This window comes from Gossypium hirsutum, chromosome A02 (assembly GCF_007990345.1).
Source record: "Gossypium hirsutum isolate 1008001.06 chromosome A02, Gossypium_hirsutum_v2.1, whole genome shotgun sequence".
Classification (NCBI taxonomy): Eukaryota; Viridiplantae; Streptophyta; class Magnoliopsida; order Malvales; family Malvaceae; genus Gossypium; species Gossypium hirsutum.
The window spans coordinates 90,437,846-90,455,662 of NC_053425.1; the positions used below are offsets into that span (position 1 = coordinate 90,437,846).

Consider the following 17,817-nt stretch of genomic DNA (forward strand, 5'->3'; position numbering starts at 1 on the left):
CCAATTAGATGTGGATTGCCAACCACTAGAAGTTGATGTCATTCCCCAATACGTAGCATCTAACATCGACCCACTCAGGTGTATGTCCCATCCACTAATAGAGTGTCGTGCAGGGGTTGTGTATTCTATACTGCCACTAAACACGAGCGCTTCCGTGCTCTGCCTCCCACTAACTGAGTGTCAGGGGGGGTCATGTATTCCTCTCGAATAGCAGTAGATGTTGAAGTTGCAAGTGCTTCATTTGGCGATGAAAATTGTATATATAACTTAAGATAGGGTGATCCACTAGCGAGATGAGTCTGTACCATCACCTCCAAGCTACGACCACATTTGATATCAAATGAGTCATATATCACGAGATAAACCGAAGCACAAAATTGATACTTAATGAATTAAACTCTTGTTGCCATTATCTCGAAGATTTTATGTCTAATTCTTTTACGAAGTTCTGTCAAATCTGTTTTGGTTAAAAACCAGTAGCGTTGCGTTCTTCGATAAAAAACAACGCCGTTCTCGGTGTCATGGACCTCATTATCATAGTAAATAACAACACAAATACGTTCACTTATCTTCAATTTCTATTCTTCTGAACTTCTCTAATTTTTCTTATTGTTACTTATGCAACATGAGAATGAAATTTGACTTATTTATAACATAAGGCCAAGCAGGAACTACTGTAGAAAAAGAGCGTCCACGTGAGAGTTTTTTTCAGTACTTTTGCTGACAGTGCATCCTGTTTGAAGTATTTTTGACACTATTCTTTCAGAACTGTCTTCTCAAAATTATTTTTTAGGAACTACTGTAGAAAAAGAGCATCCAAGTGAGAGCTTTTTTCAGTACTTTTGCTGACAATGCATCCTGCTTGAAGCGTTTTTGACATTATTTTTTGGGAACTGTCTTCTCAAAATTATTTTTTCAAGAACTACTGTAGAAAAAGAGCGTATAAGTGGGAGCTTCTTTCAGTATTTTTGCTGACAGTGCATCCTGCTTGAAGCGTTTTTATCATTATTTTTTCAAAACCGTCTTCTCAAAATTATTTTTTTAAGAACTACTGTAGAAAAAGAGTGTCCAACTGGGAGCTTTTTTTAGTATTTTTGCTAACAATGCATCTGCTTGAAGCATTTTTGTCACTATTTTTTCAGAACTGTCTTCTCAAAATTATTTTTCAGAAACTACTTAAAAAAATCCATCTTGTCAATATAATTTTTTAGAGACTCAACCCTAAATCCTTTTACAAAAACTCTAAAATCTAAACACAAAATTATTTTTAAAAACCCTTAAACTCTAATTTAATTAATTTTCTTAAAAACTTTAAACCCTAATTTAATTAATTTAAAAAAAAATTAAACCTTAATTTATTTTTTAAAATCACTAAACATAAATCTTAAACTCTAAACCCTAAACAAATAAATTCTTAAATTATTTTAATAAATTCCTAAATCCTAAACCCTAAACCCTAAACCCTAAACCCTAGGTATTAAACATACAAATAGTCTTAATCCCATAAAAAAAACATGAGCTAAAGTGTGTCCACTTTTACTAAATTTCTCCTTAAAATGCTTTTACCTATTTGCATTTTTATATTTTTATCCCATTCTGATAAATAATAAATAAAACATTTTCATAAATAAAATAGGAAATGGGTGAAACTGTCGAAACTTTTGCTGCATGTTTTGGAGGAGCAATAAAGTGCAAAAAGCTCATTTTGGTTTAACTGCTATCCTGCGCTTCTTGCCTGCTTAACCTACCCTACAGCTCCCATCCTCTGAAATTGGGTTCCATAGATGAACCAAGCATTGCAACTAGGTTTTAGAACTTTCATAAATCTTTCAAGGTTTTTTTTTCTTTAATTAATTTCCGTATTTTGTTTTTCTTTTGTTTCTTTTTTTTCCCCAAACTGACAGAACGAGTTGTAGCTTTCCGGTGGACCCTAGGAAATTGGGTATTGGAAGATTGGCTCCTTTAAGAGGCAAAGTAATGGGGTCTAAGAGAAGAAGCTTTTCGAATCCATCCTCTATTGCTGACCAAAACATTGATAAAAAGCTCAGAGATGCAATAGACAACGACAACTACACCATTTCTGATAACCCTATTCTCAAGGTTTCTTCTTTTAATTTTATATAAAAAAAATCTTAGTTTTATATGTGGGTTTTAAGGGGTTAGAAAACTAAATTAGTACGCATAATGAAGATAAACTAGTCAAAAGGATAAATGGGTGCTCTAATGGATTAATAGGATGTCATATTTTGAGTTAAAAGGTACTAATTTTATGTTTTTTACGGTAATTAAAGAGGATAAATATAAATTTGGTTGAGTTGCAGGATATCAAGGATGATCCAAGCAAAATCAAGGCAATGACGATTCAACAACTCAGAACGGCATTGAGGTAAAGAACAAATTTCAAGGGTGTAACATATAAATCCATATTTGCTTTTATTGAAGGTTGTTGTAACTACTTCTAATTGATAGGACTGCTGGGATCCCTCCCAAAGGTTTGAAACGTGAGCTTGTATCTGCTTTACAGTCTTATTTGGCCAAGGAAATAGATGGTATGCAATTTTCTATGGAAATTAAAATTTGATATTTATTTCAATTTTCAAATCTTCAGATGGAAGGTGCCAAGATCATGCATTAAAAAATCAATATTTTTTAATGTTAAAATAACTAGCCGCTTTTTCAAGCTTTCTTTCCTTATCTTAGAAATTCTTTACCGGTGCAGGTGAAAGTTCTCTTTTAGCAGATAAACAAGATCCCTCCAATTCTGATAAAAGAATATCTATGATGATGGAGACAAAATCAGTAGAGGACCAAGTTCAGGATGCTAACAGTTTTTCTAAGGTTTCCGAGGTTCAACAGAGCAGGAGAACTGTAAAACAGTTGCAAATTAAGGGCAAAACGGTTGATGTTAATGCTAAAATTGTCGCCACTGAGCAGAAGAAATCTGCTTGTGCTTCAGGTACTACAGAAAATAGACATATGTAGCAGTAGTGCTTAATACTGTTGTTGTGATTTATGAAACTATTCCTTCTTTCTCTCTTTAATTTGTTTTAGTTGTGTATTTAATTTGACTAGAAGGATGGGTTATTGTGTTTGAACCTTGATTTGGTTAGGTAGGATGACTTCTCTGACAAAGAAGAAAGCATCTTCAGATGTTGATAGCAAATATGTTAGTGCCAAAAATAGAGTTACTCTTCCTGTAAATCAAAGTGAATCATGGACTATTTTGGCCCATAAGAAGCCTCAAAAAGGGTGGATAGCATATAATCCTAGAACCATGAGACGTTCACTTCCTATAGAGAATACAAAGTTTGTCAAGATTCTTTCGTGGAATGTCAATGGGCTTAGAGCATTGCTGAAACTAGAGGGATTCTCTGCTATGGAACTTGCCAAACAGGAAAACTTTGATGTATTGTGTTTGCAAGAAACTAAGCTTCAGGTAAGTATATAAATTTATCACCTGTAGCTAAGAAAATTTCAATATAATATCAGTAGTTTTTTTAGAAAGTCTCTTTGTTACCATGATTTTTGCATATTTTATAACTGGATATTTTACTGTAGCACTTGATTCACCACTTACATCTTTTATTGCTATGTTCAAACATAGTTACAGCAATAGTGTCTAAATTATAAAGCGGTTGCTAAGATATTCTTCCTTTGATAGACGTTATTCATTTATGGTTGTCATGTTTGATATCAAATTTTTTTTCCTTCACTTAAGCCATGGCCTGTGGGCATTTTCTTGCCTGTTGATTCTATTTGACACCTAGGACTTGTTTTCCTATGCATTGGAGTCAAGTTGCAATGTGACTCCTAATTTTAATTGGTTAAAAAGCATTAAAAACTTTGAATGAGTAATCTTCCTTCTCAACCAAATATTCAAGATATTCTTTTTCTCTCTAATTTTTACATTAACCCAATCTAGGTAGTACTAACTTTCTTCTCTGAGTGTTCCCATGATTATGAGTTGAGAAAGATTAATTTAGTCTTGGATGCACTAGCTTCCAAGATAAGTGGGAGAACATTTTATTTCTTTTATTTCTTTCCGAGAGAAAATTCTGCCCATTGATTTAGCCATTAAATATTGCTTAATTGACTATGAAATTGTGTATCCTCGTTAGATTATTTATTTTACTTTTAACATAGAAATTTGAGCAAAAGACTTGTTAAATTTCTTGGTATGCTTAGTGCATGTTTTAAACTTGGAACAGGAGAAGGATGTTGAGTCAATCAAACAGTCTCTTATAGAAGGATACGAGAACAGCTTTTGGACTTGCAGCAATACAAGACTTGGTTATTCTGGAACAGCAATAATATCTCGGGTATGTCTGATTTAGAATGGTTTATCTTAGATGCGGTCCTTAGAATATTTTTCACATATGGATAGAAATTATGTCACCTTTATATATACCGATATTGTTTTACATTAGAACCTAGCATTCACTGTTTTTTTGTCAATGAGGTTTGTTCTTATCTTAGCTTCACTTGGATTTTATATCTGTTAAAGTAATACTCTTATTTGCTAGTTTCTTTGTTTTGTAATATATCCCTTAAGTTTGAAAATGATTATCTTGTACGTTAAAATTTTGAAATACTGTGAATGGAATTAGCAGATTACTTTTTTAAAGAACACAATATCAAAATTTTTGTTTATAGCTACCCTTCAAATTCTAATGATGAAATGGGACTTTGAAACATGATACAGAAAACTATGTGATAAGTGAAGAGCGATCATACTTAATTTTTATCCACTTAGCAAGTCTTAATCAATGGGATTCATTTCAATCTTATGCTTTCACTGGTTGCTGGCATTGTTGTCTGTTTTCTTGATTCCATGACTACTGTAAAGTTGTTAGGAGATTGACCTTTCGAAATTCAAGTATCAACTATCGAGTTTGATGTTTTCATTTCCTTCTTATTTATTAATTTACTGTTAAAAATTAGCAGTTTTCTGACAGATAAAGCCACTTGCAGTCAGATATGGCCTAGGCATATCAGATCATGATAGTGAAGGACGGGTTGTGACAGCAGAGTTCGATTCTTTTTATTTATTAAGTGTCTATGTTCCTAATTCTGGTGATGGCTTGAGAAGGCTGGTAAACGGCTTAAACCTTTCTTATGTTACTTGCCAACATTCTTGAAGTTTTCATTTCTTTCATTGATTTTTTTCAACTTTTTTACTAAAGGATTTTATTGCTATTCCAGGCATATAGGATTACAGAATGGGATCCATCTCTTGGTAATTACATAAAAGTAAGAATGCTTACATTTCCTTATTTAATTTACCCCCTCCCCCCTTTGTTTTTCTTTGACTCGTTTAATTAATTTTTGTTATCCAACTTGTGCTCCTGGCAAGTTTAATGAATCCCTTGGTCTTGCTTCTTCCTATATACCCTTTTGACTTGTTATTCAGATTGGGCACAAATTGTCTTTTGAATTCCTAGGATACATTTGATATTCATGTTTTGATTCAAGGAAATTGAGCACCCGAGCATTTGGCTTTGAACTTAGCGTATGCATGTATTTCTTTGCTCAAGGTGTTCGGGTCATGTCCCTTTCTCCCTTTGTGATAGTGGTGGTGTAATGGTCTTGGGTCTAGAATCGAGTCATTGAATGAGTAGCAAAAAAATTAGATTCAAAGAAAGCGTCTTTGCCCTTATTTCAATTCATATTTTTCCTATGGTTGTGGAAGTCTTAAGCGAGTTGCCTACATTAAAATAGTTAAGGAGTTGTTGCAGATGCATTTGTTGGAAAAACTTATGTGCGTCGTAGGATTCACGAAAGACAACAACAAATGATGCTTGATGGTGTTGGTAAATTTATGTTGTTAGGGATCAATTTTATCATTATTTTATTAGTAAAGTATTAATCATTTTAATTATAAGTATTTCTTGCTTTTTTTAAGTAGTCTTTCCTTAGTAGGATTATTTCCTTAGCAAGTATTTCTATTAAACTATGTAATCTCTATTTAATAGGTTGTTAACAGATAATGAAAACAAGAGAAGAATAGACTGATGAAAAGTTACATATATTTCATCTCTAGAGTTAGTCTATACAAGTTTATATAGTGTGTAAATAAGGGAAGAGAATAAAATAAGATCCTGATGTTAGCCCTAATCCTTAATAATTTATAACACCCCCTCAACCTTGAGTATAGATATTGATCATACTGAGCTTGTTACATAAATAGTCAATCTGATTCTCATTTAGTGCGTTTGTAAACAAATCAATAAGTTCTCTTGTTTTCACATAACTCGTGGAGATTGAATTGTCTAAAATTTTCTACCACATAAAGTGACAATCAACATCGATGTGTTTGGTTCTTTCATTAAAAATTTGATTTGAGGCGATATGAAGAGCTATTTGATATCGCAAAAGAGCTTTGCTGGTGACGAATACACCAACCTAATTTTAGTTAATAAATGTCGTATCCACATCATTTTTACACGTGGATTGTGCCAGTCCTATATTCTAATTTTGCACTAGACCGAGATACAACATTCTGCTTCTTGCTCCTCCATTATACTAAGTTTCCACCAACAAAAACACAGTATCCAGTACTAGACCTTCTATCTTAGATCCGTCCTTATCAGCATTTGCAAAACACTCAATACGGGTATGCCCATGATTGATGTATCTTAGATCCAATGTCCAGGAGCTCCTTTCAAGTAACATAAGATCTGCCCCAAGGTTGCCCAATGTTTGATTGTGGGTGCGGACATAAACTGCCTAACAATACTCACAACAAATGCAACACTCGAGTGAGTTAAGTGAGATAATTTAATTTCCTAGCTATCCTCCTTTACCTCTTAGGGTCATCAAAGAAATCACCTTTATCCTTTGTAAGATGCACCATTAGGAACCATTGGAGTACTACATGGTTTAGTTGTCAACTTTTTAGTTTCTGCCAATAGATTAAAAACATACTTTCTCTGAGACAGAAAAATTCATTTCTTGCTTCTCAAAAAAATACTTCAATTGACCCAAGTCTTTCGTGTGAAACCTGGTATGCAAGAAAGACATTAGAGAAGAGATCCCTACATCATCTATTGTAATAGCAATAACAACGTATACTACAAGAAAAATAACTCCAGCCTTAGATCATTTATAAAATATTGAATGATCACAACTACTTTTCTTCAATCCCAAACTGTTGAACTACCTCATTGAACTTTCCAAACTAGGCACGAGGACTTTGTTTCAGTCCATAAAGGGACTTCTTAAGATGACAGACCTTTCTATACTGCCGCTAAGCAACAAACCCATGAAGAAAGCATTCTTGAAATCTAATTGGTGTAAAGGCCGATTATGAAAAGCAACAGGTGAGATAAATAGACGAACAAAGGTGAGTTTTGCCATTGGAGAGGAAGGATCTGAAGAATTCACCCTATAAATCTAAGCATATCCTTTTAGCAACTAATCTAGCTTTAAGTTTAGGCACTGAGCCATTTGGAATTACCTTAATGGTGATTACCCATTTGCACCCAGCAACCTGTTTACCAATAGACAAATTCACTAGGTTCCAAGTACCATTTTCATCTAATGCATGTATTTTCTCCAACATCGCATCATGCCAATCAAGATGATTCAAAGCCTCTCGAATTATCTTAGGAATAGAAACAAAATCTAGGGATGCAAATAAAGAGCAAGGAGACAAATGAACTTAAGTAATCAATGGCCTTGTCGGAGTAGGAGTTGGAGAAGTAGTGACAGTGCAAATTAACCAATCATCTTCCTCCCCTTGTTTCGAAAGATTTGAAATGCAACATTGATAAACACCAAATATTTGTTAAGATCTGGAGTGTAACATCTATATCCCTTTTGAAGGCGAGAATACCCCAAAAATGCACATTTAAGGATTTTGGATCCAACTTAGTAACATGAGGTAGAACATCTCGAACAAAAAAGGTGTACCTAAATATTCTTGATTCTATCGGAAATAATGGTTTGGATGGAGATAGAAAATTGTATGGGTTATTACCATCAAGTACAAAAGAAGGCATGTGATTGATCAAAAAACAGGCCTTCGAAACAACATCAACCCAAAATTGTTTAGGAACTTCCATTTGAAATAAAATAGATACAATTATCTCAAAGAGATGTCTGTTTTTCCGTTCAACTACATGTTGAGATGGCATGTCAACAAAAGAGGATTGTTGAAAAATCTCATTTTGGGTTATAAAGGCTTCGTAAGACTTGGAAAAGTATTCTTTTGCTTTACTGCTGCGCAAAATCTAGATAGCCACACCAAATTGAGTTCTACCGATACAAAAAGCACGAAAGTAAGACCACCTTTGATCGTTTTTTCATAAAATATGTCCATTTCATTTGAGAATAATCATTTACAAACGTAACAAAATATCGAAATTTAGGTTTGGATTCTACTAAAAATGGTCCCTAAGCAACCGAGTGTACTAACTCAAAAGTAGAAATAGCTTGTTTGTTAGATCTCAATCTCAAGGGGCTTTGTCGGTACTTCGCAAATTGATATGTTTCACATTTTAACAAAGGTAGATCTTGAAATTGTGCACCCATCTTCTTCAACAAAGAAAAAGAAGGATGTCCCAATTGACAATTTGCTTCGATCAAAGAGAGAATAGTAGGATAGGCCACAGATCGAGGAACCCACAAGTCGAAAATATAAAAACCATCAAATGCATATACTTTATCAATAGTGTGCTTTGTCACAAGATCTTGTAAAATATAATCGGGAAAAAAACGAGATGTAGCAATTTTGGTCATGGGTAAGTTCATTGAAAAAGATTAAATTAAAGGCGAGGTTAGGTAAATTTAAAATCGATGATGATAAATGAAGTTCGATTAATAGTTCTAGAATTAACAACTTTATAAGTGGATCCATAATCAAAAGTGACAAGAAAAGGTGAATTTAGTGATTGAAAAGTAAAAAGGTTGGGATTACCTATCATATGATCTGTAGCTCCAAAATCGATTACCCATTTGGATGAAGAGGAAATAAAACATGTATTAAATTTACCTGAATCTGCAAATGAAGCAAAGGGACTCATGATATGAAAAAAGGCAGTGAAACTTACAAAAGGAAAGACCCACGAACAATACCCGTGAAACCTACAAAAGGAAAGCAATGCCTCAACAATATTGAAATAGTGTTAAACAGTACCAAAACTAAAAAAAAAAATCAACAAACAACCCACGAACCTTAAACCATTCGAACACCCGTCCACTAGGATATAATCGAATCAAGAAGTTGACGTTGAAGGCAAAAGTTGGTGGCCTAACACTACCCCATGTGCTAGTACATGAAGAGAGTACTTGGATATTTTGGTAGCACGTGATACTCACGCATGGACCTCCTGTACATCGAAATCTGCAATTTGGTTGTCGAGTTGTTGGTGCACATCCTTGTGTTGACAATGTACTCGAAAGATCACTTTGGAAAAATAACCCAAAAAATACCCTAACGGTTTGTGTTCAAAACAAAAAACTCGAACTCACTAAATCGAGCTAAGAGGTCTTATACCATGTTAACGGATACGAAGACAAGAATAGATTGATGAAATATTACATATATTTCATCTCTAGAGTTGGCTTATTTATAACTAGTGTATATAGTGTAAATAAAGAAAGAAAACAAAATAAAATCCTAATGTTAACCCCTAATCTCTAAGAATATGTGACAGAGGCAAATTGAAAAGTGAATAAGATATATCAGATTAAGTAATTCCTATGAGATTTAATTTTCCCTCTAACAAGTTTAAGGTATGGAATTTTGTTGGAAATAGAAATTCTTTTTCCTTGTCCATTAACTTAACTATTTACATGGATATATATACTATGTTGAACTACTTAAGGAAATACAATCTTCACAATAAATAGAATAAATAAAATCTCAATACTTTAGCCTTAAGAAATTAGATAGCCTTAATTAATAAGTCTGTCGATAGTCAATGGTTAACACTTCCCTTCCAGTTGGTGCATAGATATCACACATGCCTAACTTGTAGACCGACTTGTGATAAGTTCTGTTGAGTCTTTTAGTGAACACATCAACTAATTGCTCATCTGAGGCTACATGACTTAACTAGGATGTCGATTGTCAACTTTTCTTTAATGAAATGTCGATCAATTTCTATGCGTTTTTTCGATCATGTTTTATTGGGTTTTGGGCTATGTTGATGGCGGCCTTTTTGTCGCGATATAAGGAAAGTTTTCCTTTATTCGGCAACTTTAATTCCTCCACAACTTTCAGTAACCATACTAGCTCGCAAACACCTTGAGCCATAGCTCTGTATTCTGCTGTAGAAGTTAATTGAGCATCCACATTTTGCGTCTTGCTTCTCCAAGTGACTAAGTTTCCTCCCACAAGTGTGTAATATCTAGATGTAGATCTCCTATCATCCAAAGATCCAACCCAATCTGCATTTGTAAAAGCATTTATCTGTAGGTGACCATGTTTAGAAAAAAAGGAGACTTTTTCCTAAAGCAGACTTCAGATAGTGTAGAATGCGAATGACAGCCTACAGATAAAACTCTTGAGGATCATGCATAAATTGACTTACCAAACTGAGTGCATATGCTATGTCAGGTCTAGTGTCTACTGACTCCCTATTCCAGCTTGCAACTTATGATTGCTTTCTATAGGTGATTTTGCAAGCTTGCATTACATCATACTTGTCTCAGTCAAGAGATTAGGATGTATTTTGTCTGAGAGATGAAAATTCCTTTCTTTGATCTGGCAACTTTAATTCCCAGGAAATATTGTAACTTTTCTAGATCTTTGATTTCAAATTCTTGAGCCAAACACGGTTTCAGTCGAGTCATTTTTTCTCATCGTCTCTTGTCATCAACATATATAATAAGGAGAGTGACCTTACCCTTGTGATGTTTCATAAAAAGGGTATGATTAGCATTGCTCTATTGATAACCAAAAGTGACCATAACTTTGCGGAATCTATTAAACAATGCTTTGGGAGATTGTTTAGTCCATACAAGGCTTTCTTCAATCTGCATACTTTCCCTTGTGTTTTTGTATTATTAAATCTATGAGGAATCTCCATAAACACTTTCTCTTCTAGGTCTCCATGTAGGAATGCATTTTTTACATTAAACTGTTGTAGGTTCTAGTCGAGGTTGGCTACACAAGAAAACAAAATTTTGATGGTGTTCATTTTGGAAACAGGGGCAAACGTCTCTTGATAGTCCATTCCATAAGTTTGAGTGAAGACTTTAGCAACCAATTTGGTTTTGAACCTTTTAATCGAAACATCAGACTTGTGTTTCACAGTTAACACCCATTTGCAACCCACCAAGTTCTTGTCTGCTAGAGGAGTTACCAGCTCCCAAGTCTCATTTTTTGCCAGTGCTTTCATTTCTTCAACCATGACTTCTTTTCACTTGGTATCTTCAAATGCTTCACGTCAATCCTGTAGAATAGACACAGAAGAAAAAAACAATACAAAGACTCTATAGGGAGGGGACAATGAGTTATAAGAGATAAAGTTAGAAATAGAGTGTCTAGTACAGGATCTAACACCTTTTCGTTAGGAAATAAGCTTATCTAAATCATTGTAATGATAGGAAAGTAAGCGTAACTCACTAGAAGAGAAAGATTCTTGGCACATAATTGGTTGCATGATGGCTTTTTCTATTCATCTTTCTCAAATACTTCTTTAAATCTGGTTTGTCCAAATGCCCAATAATCTTCTTTTGAACAGTAGTCTCCCCTTGAATAGTAGCGCTACCTCTTGAACAATGGTGTTGTCTAAAATAAGTTTTTCAATAGTTACTGTGCCAGGTATCACTTCTTCTCTCTCATTGACCTCCCCCTGAAGAGATGATTGAGTTGTACCATAATAGGGCTCAATTTCTCTAAATGTAACATCCATATTAACGAAAGTTCGTCGTGAAGGAGGATGATAACACTTGTATCCTTTTTGTGTTGGAGAATATCCAATGAACACACATTTAAGGGCTCGTGGATCTAATTTGCATGCTTTTCGATCATTGACATAACACATCCAAATACCCTTGGAGGAATAATATAAGTATTGTGTCCTTTTAAAGTTTCTATGGGACTCTTGAAATTAAGGGTTTTGAGTGGCATTTTATTAATAAGATAGGCCGCTACAAGAATTGCGTCCCCCCAGAATGGTTTATTAAGGTTCATGGTAAACAGAAGAGATCTAACGACTTCTAGAAAATGTCTATTTTTCCTTTCAGCGACCCCATTTTGTACACTAGTATCGGGATAATTTGTCTAATGAATTATCACATAAGACCCCAAATAGGTATCAAAATTGTACTTTGTAACATTGTCATTTCTAAAATCAAATTTAGTACACACCATTTTATGAAAAAATTGAAAGCATGTAAACACATCATTTTTATTTTATTTTAGCAAATACACCTAAGTCGTCCTAGTGCAGTAATCAATAAAAATAACAAACCATTGATTATCAGATAAAGAGACATGTCGAGTTAGTCCCCAAACATCTAAATAAATAGTCATAAAAAGAGTATTACTTCTATTATTTCTCAAAGGATAATAATTTTTAGTTTGTTCAGTAAACTCACAAGCTTCACAAAGTAACGAATCAAACCAAGTCTTTGAAAATAAACTAAGATATAACTTTTCCATAACAAAAAATGATGGTATTCTAATCGCCTATGCCACTGCATTATTTCTTGATTACTAATCTTATTACCTCCAAAAAAATGCTTGAACAGAACCACTACTACCCTACAACATATATAAGCCATCATGCAATTTACCACTGCCAATCTTCCTCCCTGTTTGAAGGTCCTAGAATACACAATGATTAGAGAAAAATTCAATTTTGCAGTTTAAGGTATTTGTGATAGCACTAATAGATAAAAGGTTAACTGAAAAACGAGGAACATGTAGGATAGAGGATAGTTTAATATTGGGTGTACAATTGACAAAACTTGATCCGGTTACAGGAGTAAAAAACCCATCGGCTATCCTGACACTATCTTTTGTTTGACTTGGGGAGTAACTTATAAACTTTTAGAGGAACCTGTCATGTGTCTATTTGCACCAGAATCAATAATCCATGAGTTAATATTGCTGTAAGCGTTAAAGGCATTACCTGACTTGACAAAATTGGATTTTGGATTCGAGGAAGAGTTAAGTTGGGACAGAAGACATCTGAGGTGTCGAATTTCATCCAAAGAAAATGTTCCAGTGGATGCAGTTTCTGTAGATGACTATGTAGTCTCAGACAAGTTTGCTCGACCCTGATTTGACTTATTTTGTTTTCCTCCACGGCATTTGGTGGGTCAACCATGTAATTTCCAGCAGTTGCCCTTAGTGTCCCGTGGCTTCCCATAATAATCACACAACAGATTATCAAGGTTACCACCTTTCTTTGGCTCTTGAAAGCCACTAGCGATCAACCCAGCCTTCTCAGTTGGTGTTGTATAAAGCATAACACCTCTTTTGCTTTCTTCTTGTTGGACATTGTAGTATGCTTCCTTAAGAGAAGGAAAAGGAATTTTTCTGAGAACTTGAACTCAAATTTTATCATATTCAGTGTTTAACCAGACCAAAAAGTCGTAAACCCTCTCTTTTTCTAAAAGCTTTTGAAACTTTACTGCTTCTCCAGTACAATTGGCGTGCAAGTCTTGGTAATAATGTAGCTCCTGTGATAAACTGCTCAGTTAAGAAAACTACTGAGAAATTGACATCTCACCTTGCTTAGTGTTGTAAATTTTATTGTGGATTTCAAAATCTGAGCATCATTCCCAAATTGTGAGTAGGTGAGGGCAGTTGCATGCCATATTTTTTCTGCAGAGTCAATTAACAGGTATGTTCTGAAAATCTGGGGCTGCATAGGGTTGATAAGCCCAGACATAACAAGAGAGTTATCAGAGTCCCAGTGATGGTAAGTGGAATCATTAACATCGGGTTTTTTCGAATCACTAGTAATATACCCCTATAGTCCTCTCGCTTTGATAAACAATAAGCACGATCGTGACAATGCAAGATAATTGTGCCCATCAAGTTTTATTGGATTGATTTGTAACGGGGGGTTATCATAAATAACTTTTTTTGTGTCGGCCATTTTTTTCTCTTAAAAACAGTATCACTAGAGCCAATAACTGCAAGGGATATCAAAGAAACACCAACAAAACCAATAGTGGTGGCCAAAAAATCAAAGTCGACGGAGGTGGGCTGCACGCGCTGGCGTGTGGGCAAAAATGCCGAAGGTATGGGTGGCGTGTGAGGGCCACTCGCAGGGAGTTTGGACACCGGATTTTGAGGTTTCACCGGAGACTGGACTACAACTCTATTGAAAGGGGCAATGAAAAAAAATTGGTCAGAAGAAGAAGAGTACAAAATTGAATTTTCTAAGGTTTGGGAATTTTGAAAAAGATAGGCTCCTAAATATTGATTCTCAAGCTCTTGATAACATGTTGAAAATAAAAATTCCTTTTCCTTGTCTATTAACTTAACTATTTACATGGATATATATATACAACTATGTTGAACTACTTAAAGGAAATACAATCTTCACAATAAATAGAATAAATAAAATCTCAATACTTTAGCCTTAAGAAATCAGATCAGCCTTGATTAACAAGTCTGTCAATTGTCAATGGCCAACAAATTCCCATTCAAGGAGTTCTGCTTGTTCATCATATGTCATTGTTCATCATATGTCATTCATTAGTTGGGGTCGTAACATGGCTTCAAAGCTAGAAACAATAGGCGATTCCATTACTTGAGAAGAGGTGGAGTTATTTAAAGCAAGAATAGAGTCGAAAACCGATAAGTCCATGCTACAAATGAGATAAATTGATAAGGGAAAAAGGGTTGACAGCAATAACATCAATATTGACAAAAGCAAGAGTTAGCTAAAGAAACAGGAAAACCGATCAGAGACAACGGCAGGATCTGGTGTGGCTCTACGATAGATGAAGTTGGACTTCTTGACTTTTGATGGGACAGAAGACCCCTTAATTTGGTTGCACCAATGTGAGAAGTTGTTTTTGAATTAGAAGATAGCCGAATCAAACAAATTGGGGTTAGTTACTTTTCACCTGATAGGAAGGACACGATTATGATATTGTCAAATGGAGCAGAAAAAGCCTAATCTTCCATGAGAGGCATTCAAAAAATATTGTACCCTGGATTGGACCACCGCTGTGGGAACCCTTTGGGGGAATTAGTGAAATTGAATCAAACAGGAGCAATGGAAGATTATCTTTGTCAATTTCACGAACTGTTAGCCTGTGCAGATTCTATGGCGCTGGATCAACAAATTAGTTTGTTTACTGCAGGGTTATCAGATCCAATCTAAGTAGATGTGTAGATGCAAAAACTTGATGAAGTCTATGAAAATGCGAACTATCCCAAGCTACAGGCCTATGAAGGACTCCTTGGCAGAATTTGAGACCTAATTCGAAAATAGTATTGACCACAGCTGCTACAGAGGTCAACTCTGAGGGAAGTGTAGTGTCAGCAAACAAATCAAACACCAACAAAATTGTAATCGAATCTAAATTTGAATCAAAATCCCAATAGATAATAAAAGTACTTCACTTTGTTCATTTGTTGTTATCCTATCACCCTTTTCGAGCTTGATCTTTAGCTAAATGCTAAATCATTTTTGTGGCTTTTAAGTATGCATATTCAGGGAAGGATGATGTTTTGGAGCATAAATGGGTCCAATTTATTTAATTGTGTTAATTCTCTAGGTATTTTAGGACATTATATTAAACAAATTTGCCTTTTTAGTGTAGTGGTTAAGTGCCTACTTTAATATCAGATTAACTGCTGAGACTTAATCCATTCTCACTATTATTCCTCTTCTCAATTTGCCTTTATTTCCCTGTGATTTCTCTCGAAACTCCATTCTCTCTTTGCCTTATCTTTGTCCTTGCCAATTCAGTCCCTCTTGTTTGTTCTATATAAAAAAGACTATGTAATAGGACAGCTCCTTATTACTGTTTTGTAGCTATTGTAATTTGTAATATCTTTTAAGAGCTTCTGTCAATTCTTTCTTAATTGAACCAACTTTGTTTTTGAATTTTTTTTTTGACGTTTTCCTTGTTTGGAGGTTTGACACTTCGGCTGCTTCGCTTATATGATGTAGGAACTGGAAAAGTCAAAGCCAGTTATTTTGACAGGGGATTTGAATTGTGCGCATGAAGAGATAGACATTTATAATCCGGCTGTAAGTCAATCAAGATTTTGATGTTTTCATGATATCAGTATTTCATTTGTCTAGTAGCTTAACCAATGTAAGCAGAAATATTTTAAGCAACCACATAGCAATCTTTGATTAATTAACATTACAAGTTCCTTCTGTCTTATGACTACAGAGCCATTGTTGATTAATAAGGTTGATTTGATGCCCCTTATCCAGGGACAATGGACTTGTCTCTTTTCCTTGATTTTACATTTAATTGAGAGTTATCCTAACCCAGAAATATCAAAGCTGGGACAAGACATCTCTTACGCATTAAATTAGTAAGACTTTCATTTCTGAGAGGCAAAACAATGCAGTATAGCAGAGTTCAATCTATAAACTGCTTGCTATTGGTGATCACAACAGTATAAGAAGGCTAAATGCATCATCAGGATTCAGAGTTTCTGAAATATGCTGAATTCAGCTACATCTATAACCTGTATCACGATACTTGCTATGCCTATGCAAATTAGAGCTGCAGCTATTTTATTTCATTGAAATGTCGTAATAGTTTAAAATTTTAAACATAGGGAAACAGAAGGAGTGCTGGGTTTACAATTGAAGAAAGGCAGTCTTTTAGCACAAATTTCTTATCCAGGGGCTTTGTTGACACCTTTAGAAAGCAGAATCCAGATGTTGTTGGGTATACTTACTGGGGTTATCGGCATGGTGCACGCAAAGGTAATAAAGGTGAGACATCCTATATTACCTTCATATTCTTTTATCCTCCATTTGTATGATCATCTTTATGTAATTTTTTTCAAGTATATGAAGTCATTTCAAGTATTTTTGGCTTGAATATATGTCTTCTACCTCAAAATGGTCATCCAGTATTTATTTATGTTGTGCTAGAGTGGGTGAATTTTGTTTTGAAGTTGCGGCTAGATATTACAAAGATCTTTTAGGGGGATAAATGGAACCGTCACTAGTGATCAGCTTCCATCATTCCTACTCAGTTAAAATATTGTTTCTTGGAACAGGATGGAGGCTTGACTACTTCCTTGTCTCAGAAGCCATAGCTGATGATGTTCATGATTCATTCATTCTTCCTGATGTCATTGGTAGTGATCACTGCCCTATTGGACTTGTACTCAAGCTCTAGTGTGTCTGACCCACCAACAGTGGGGATCAATTGGCCAGCCGGTATGTTGATGAGACAAGCGCAACATTTTCTCTTCCAAAACCCTGCTTGCTAGAAAGTTCGATACAAAAATAGCTGCTGAGCTACCAACTCTGCTGAAATTGATCGTATCTTATGCTGATGTGTTTTTTTTTTTTTGTATTTATTGAAGGGTGATCTTTGCAGAGGTTGGTGCCCAAAATCTTGGGCGAGGGTGGAAACTCAAAAGCCATTAGAACTTATATGAGATTTTCTTGTTACAATGTATGGATATGGTAATGAAAAAATATATTTTGCTGCCACAATTCTTGTTGCAATTTTCTCACTTACGGTCCCCATTTATTCATGGGTTTGCATGGAGTTGAAGGGCATAATTGCACTCAATTTAGACAATACCTCAGCGTTCCTTGCTAGGCTTACGGCTAGTGGAGAATATAGAAATAACCTTTTTCGCGATTAAAATAATGAAGTCATTAAATTTAACGCTTTATTTTAATTTCAATTAAA

The 17,817-nt window shown here is 34.8% G+C and overlaps 1 protein-coding gene across 6 annotated transcripts; it reads left to right on the forward strand.

The window, feature by feature from the left end:
* The first annotated feature begins 1,639 nt into the window (after positions 1-1,639).
* Positions 1,640-17,612, forward strand: LOC107951865 (DNA-(apurinic or apyrimidinic site) endonuclease, chloroplastic). Of its 6 annotated transcripts, none has more exons than XM_016887028.2 (13): positions 1,640-1,834; positions 1,917-2,100; positions 2,322-2,386; positions 2,470-2,549; positions 2,720-2,956; positions 3,111-3,436; positions 4,209-4,319; positions 4,956-5,093; positions 5,203-5,250; positions 16,095-16,175; positions 16,721-16,880; positions 17,171-17,333; positions 17,483-17,612. In XM_016887028.2, exons 1-12 carry the CDS (start codon positions 1,785-1,787, stop codon positions 17,290-17,292), a joined length of 1,602 nt encoding a protein of 533 aa, XP_016742517.1. In that variant the 5' UTR covers positions 1,640-1,784; the 3' UTR covers positions 17,293-17,333; positions 17,483-17,612. The 6 variants fall into 6 exon arrangements, with proteins under 6 accessions (XP_016742517.1, XP_040942580.1, XP_040942573.1 ...); XM_041086646.1 differs by having other exon boundaries at positions 16,721-16,871; XM_041086639.1 differs by having other exon boundaries at positions 17,171-17,612.
* Positions 17,613-17,817: the final 205 nt, after the last annotated feature.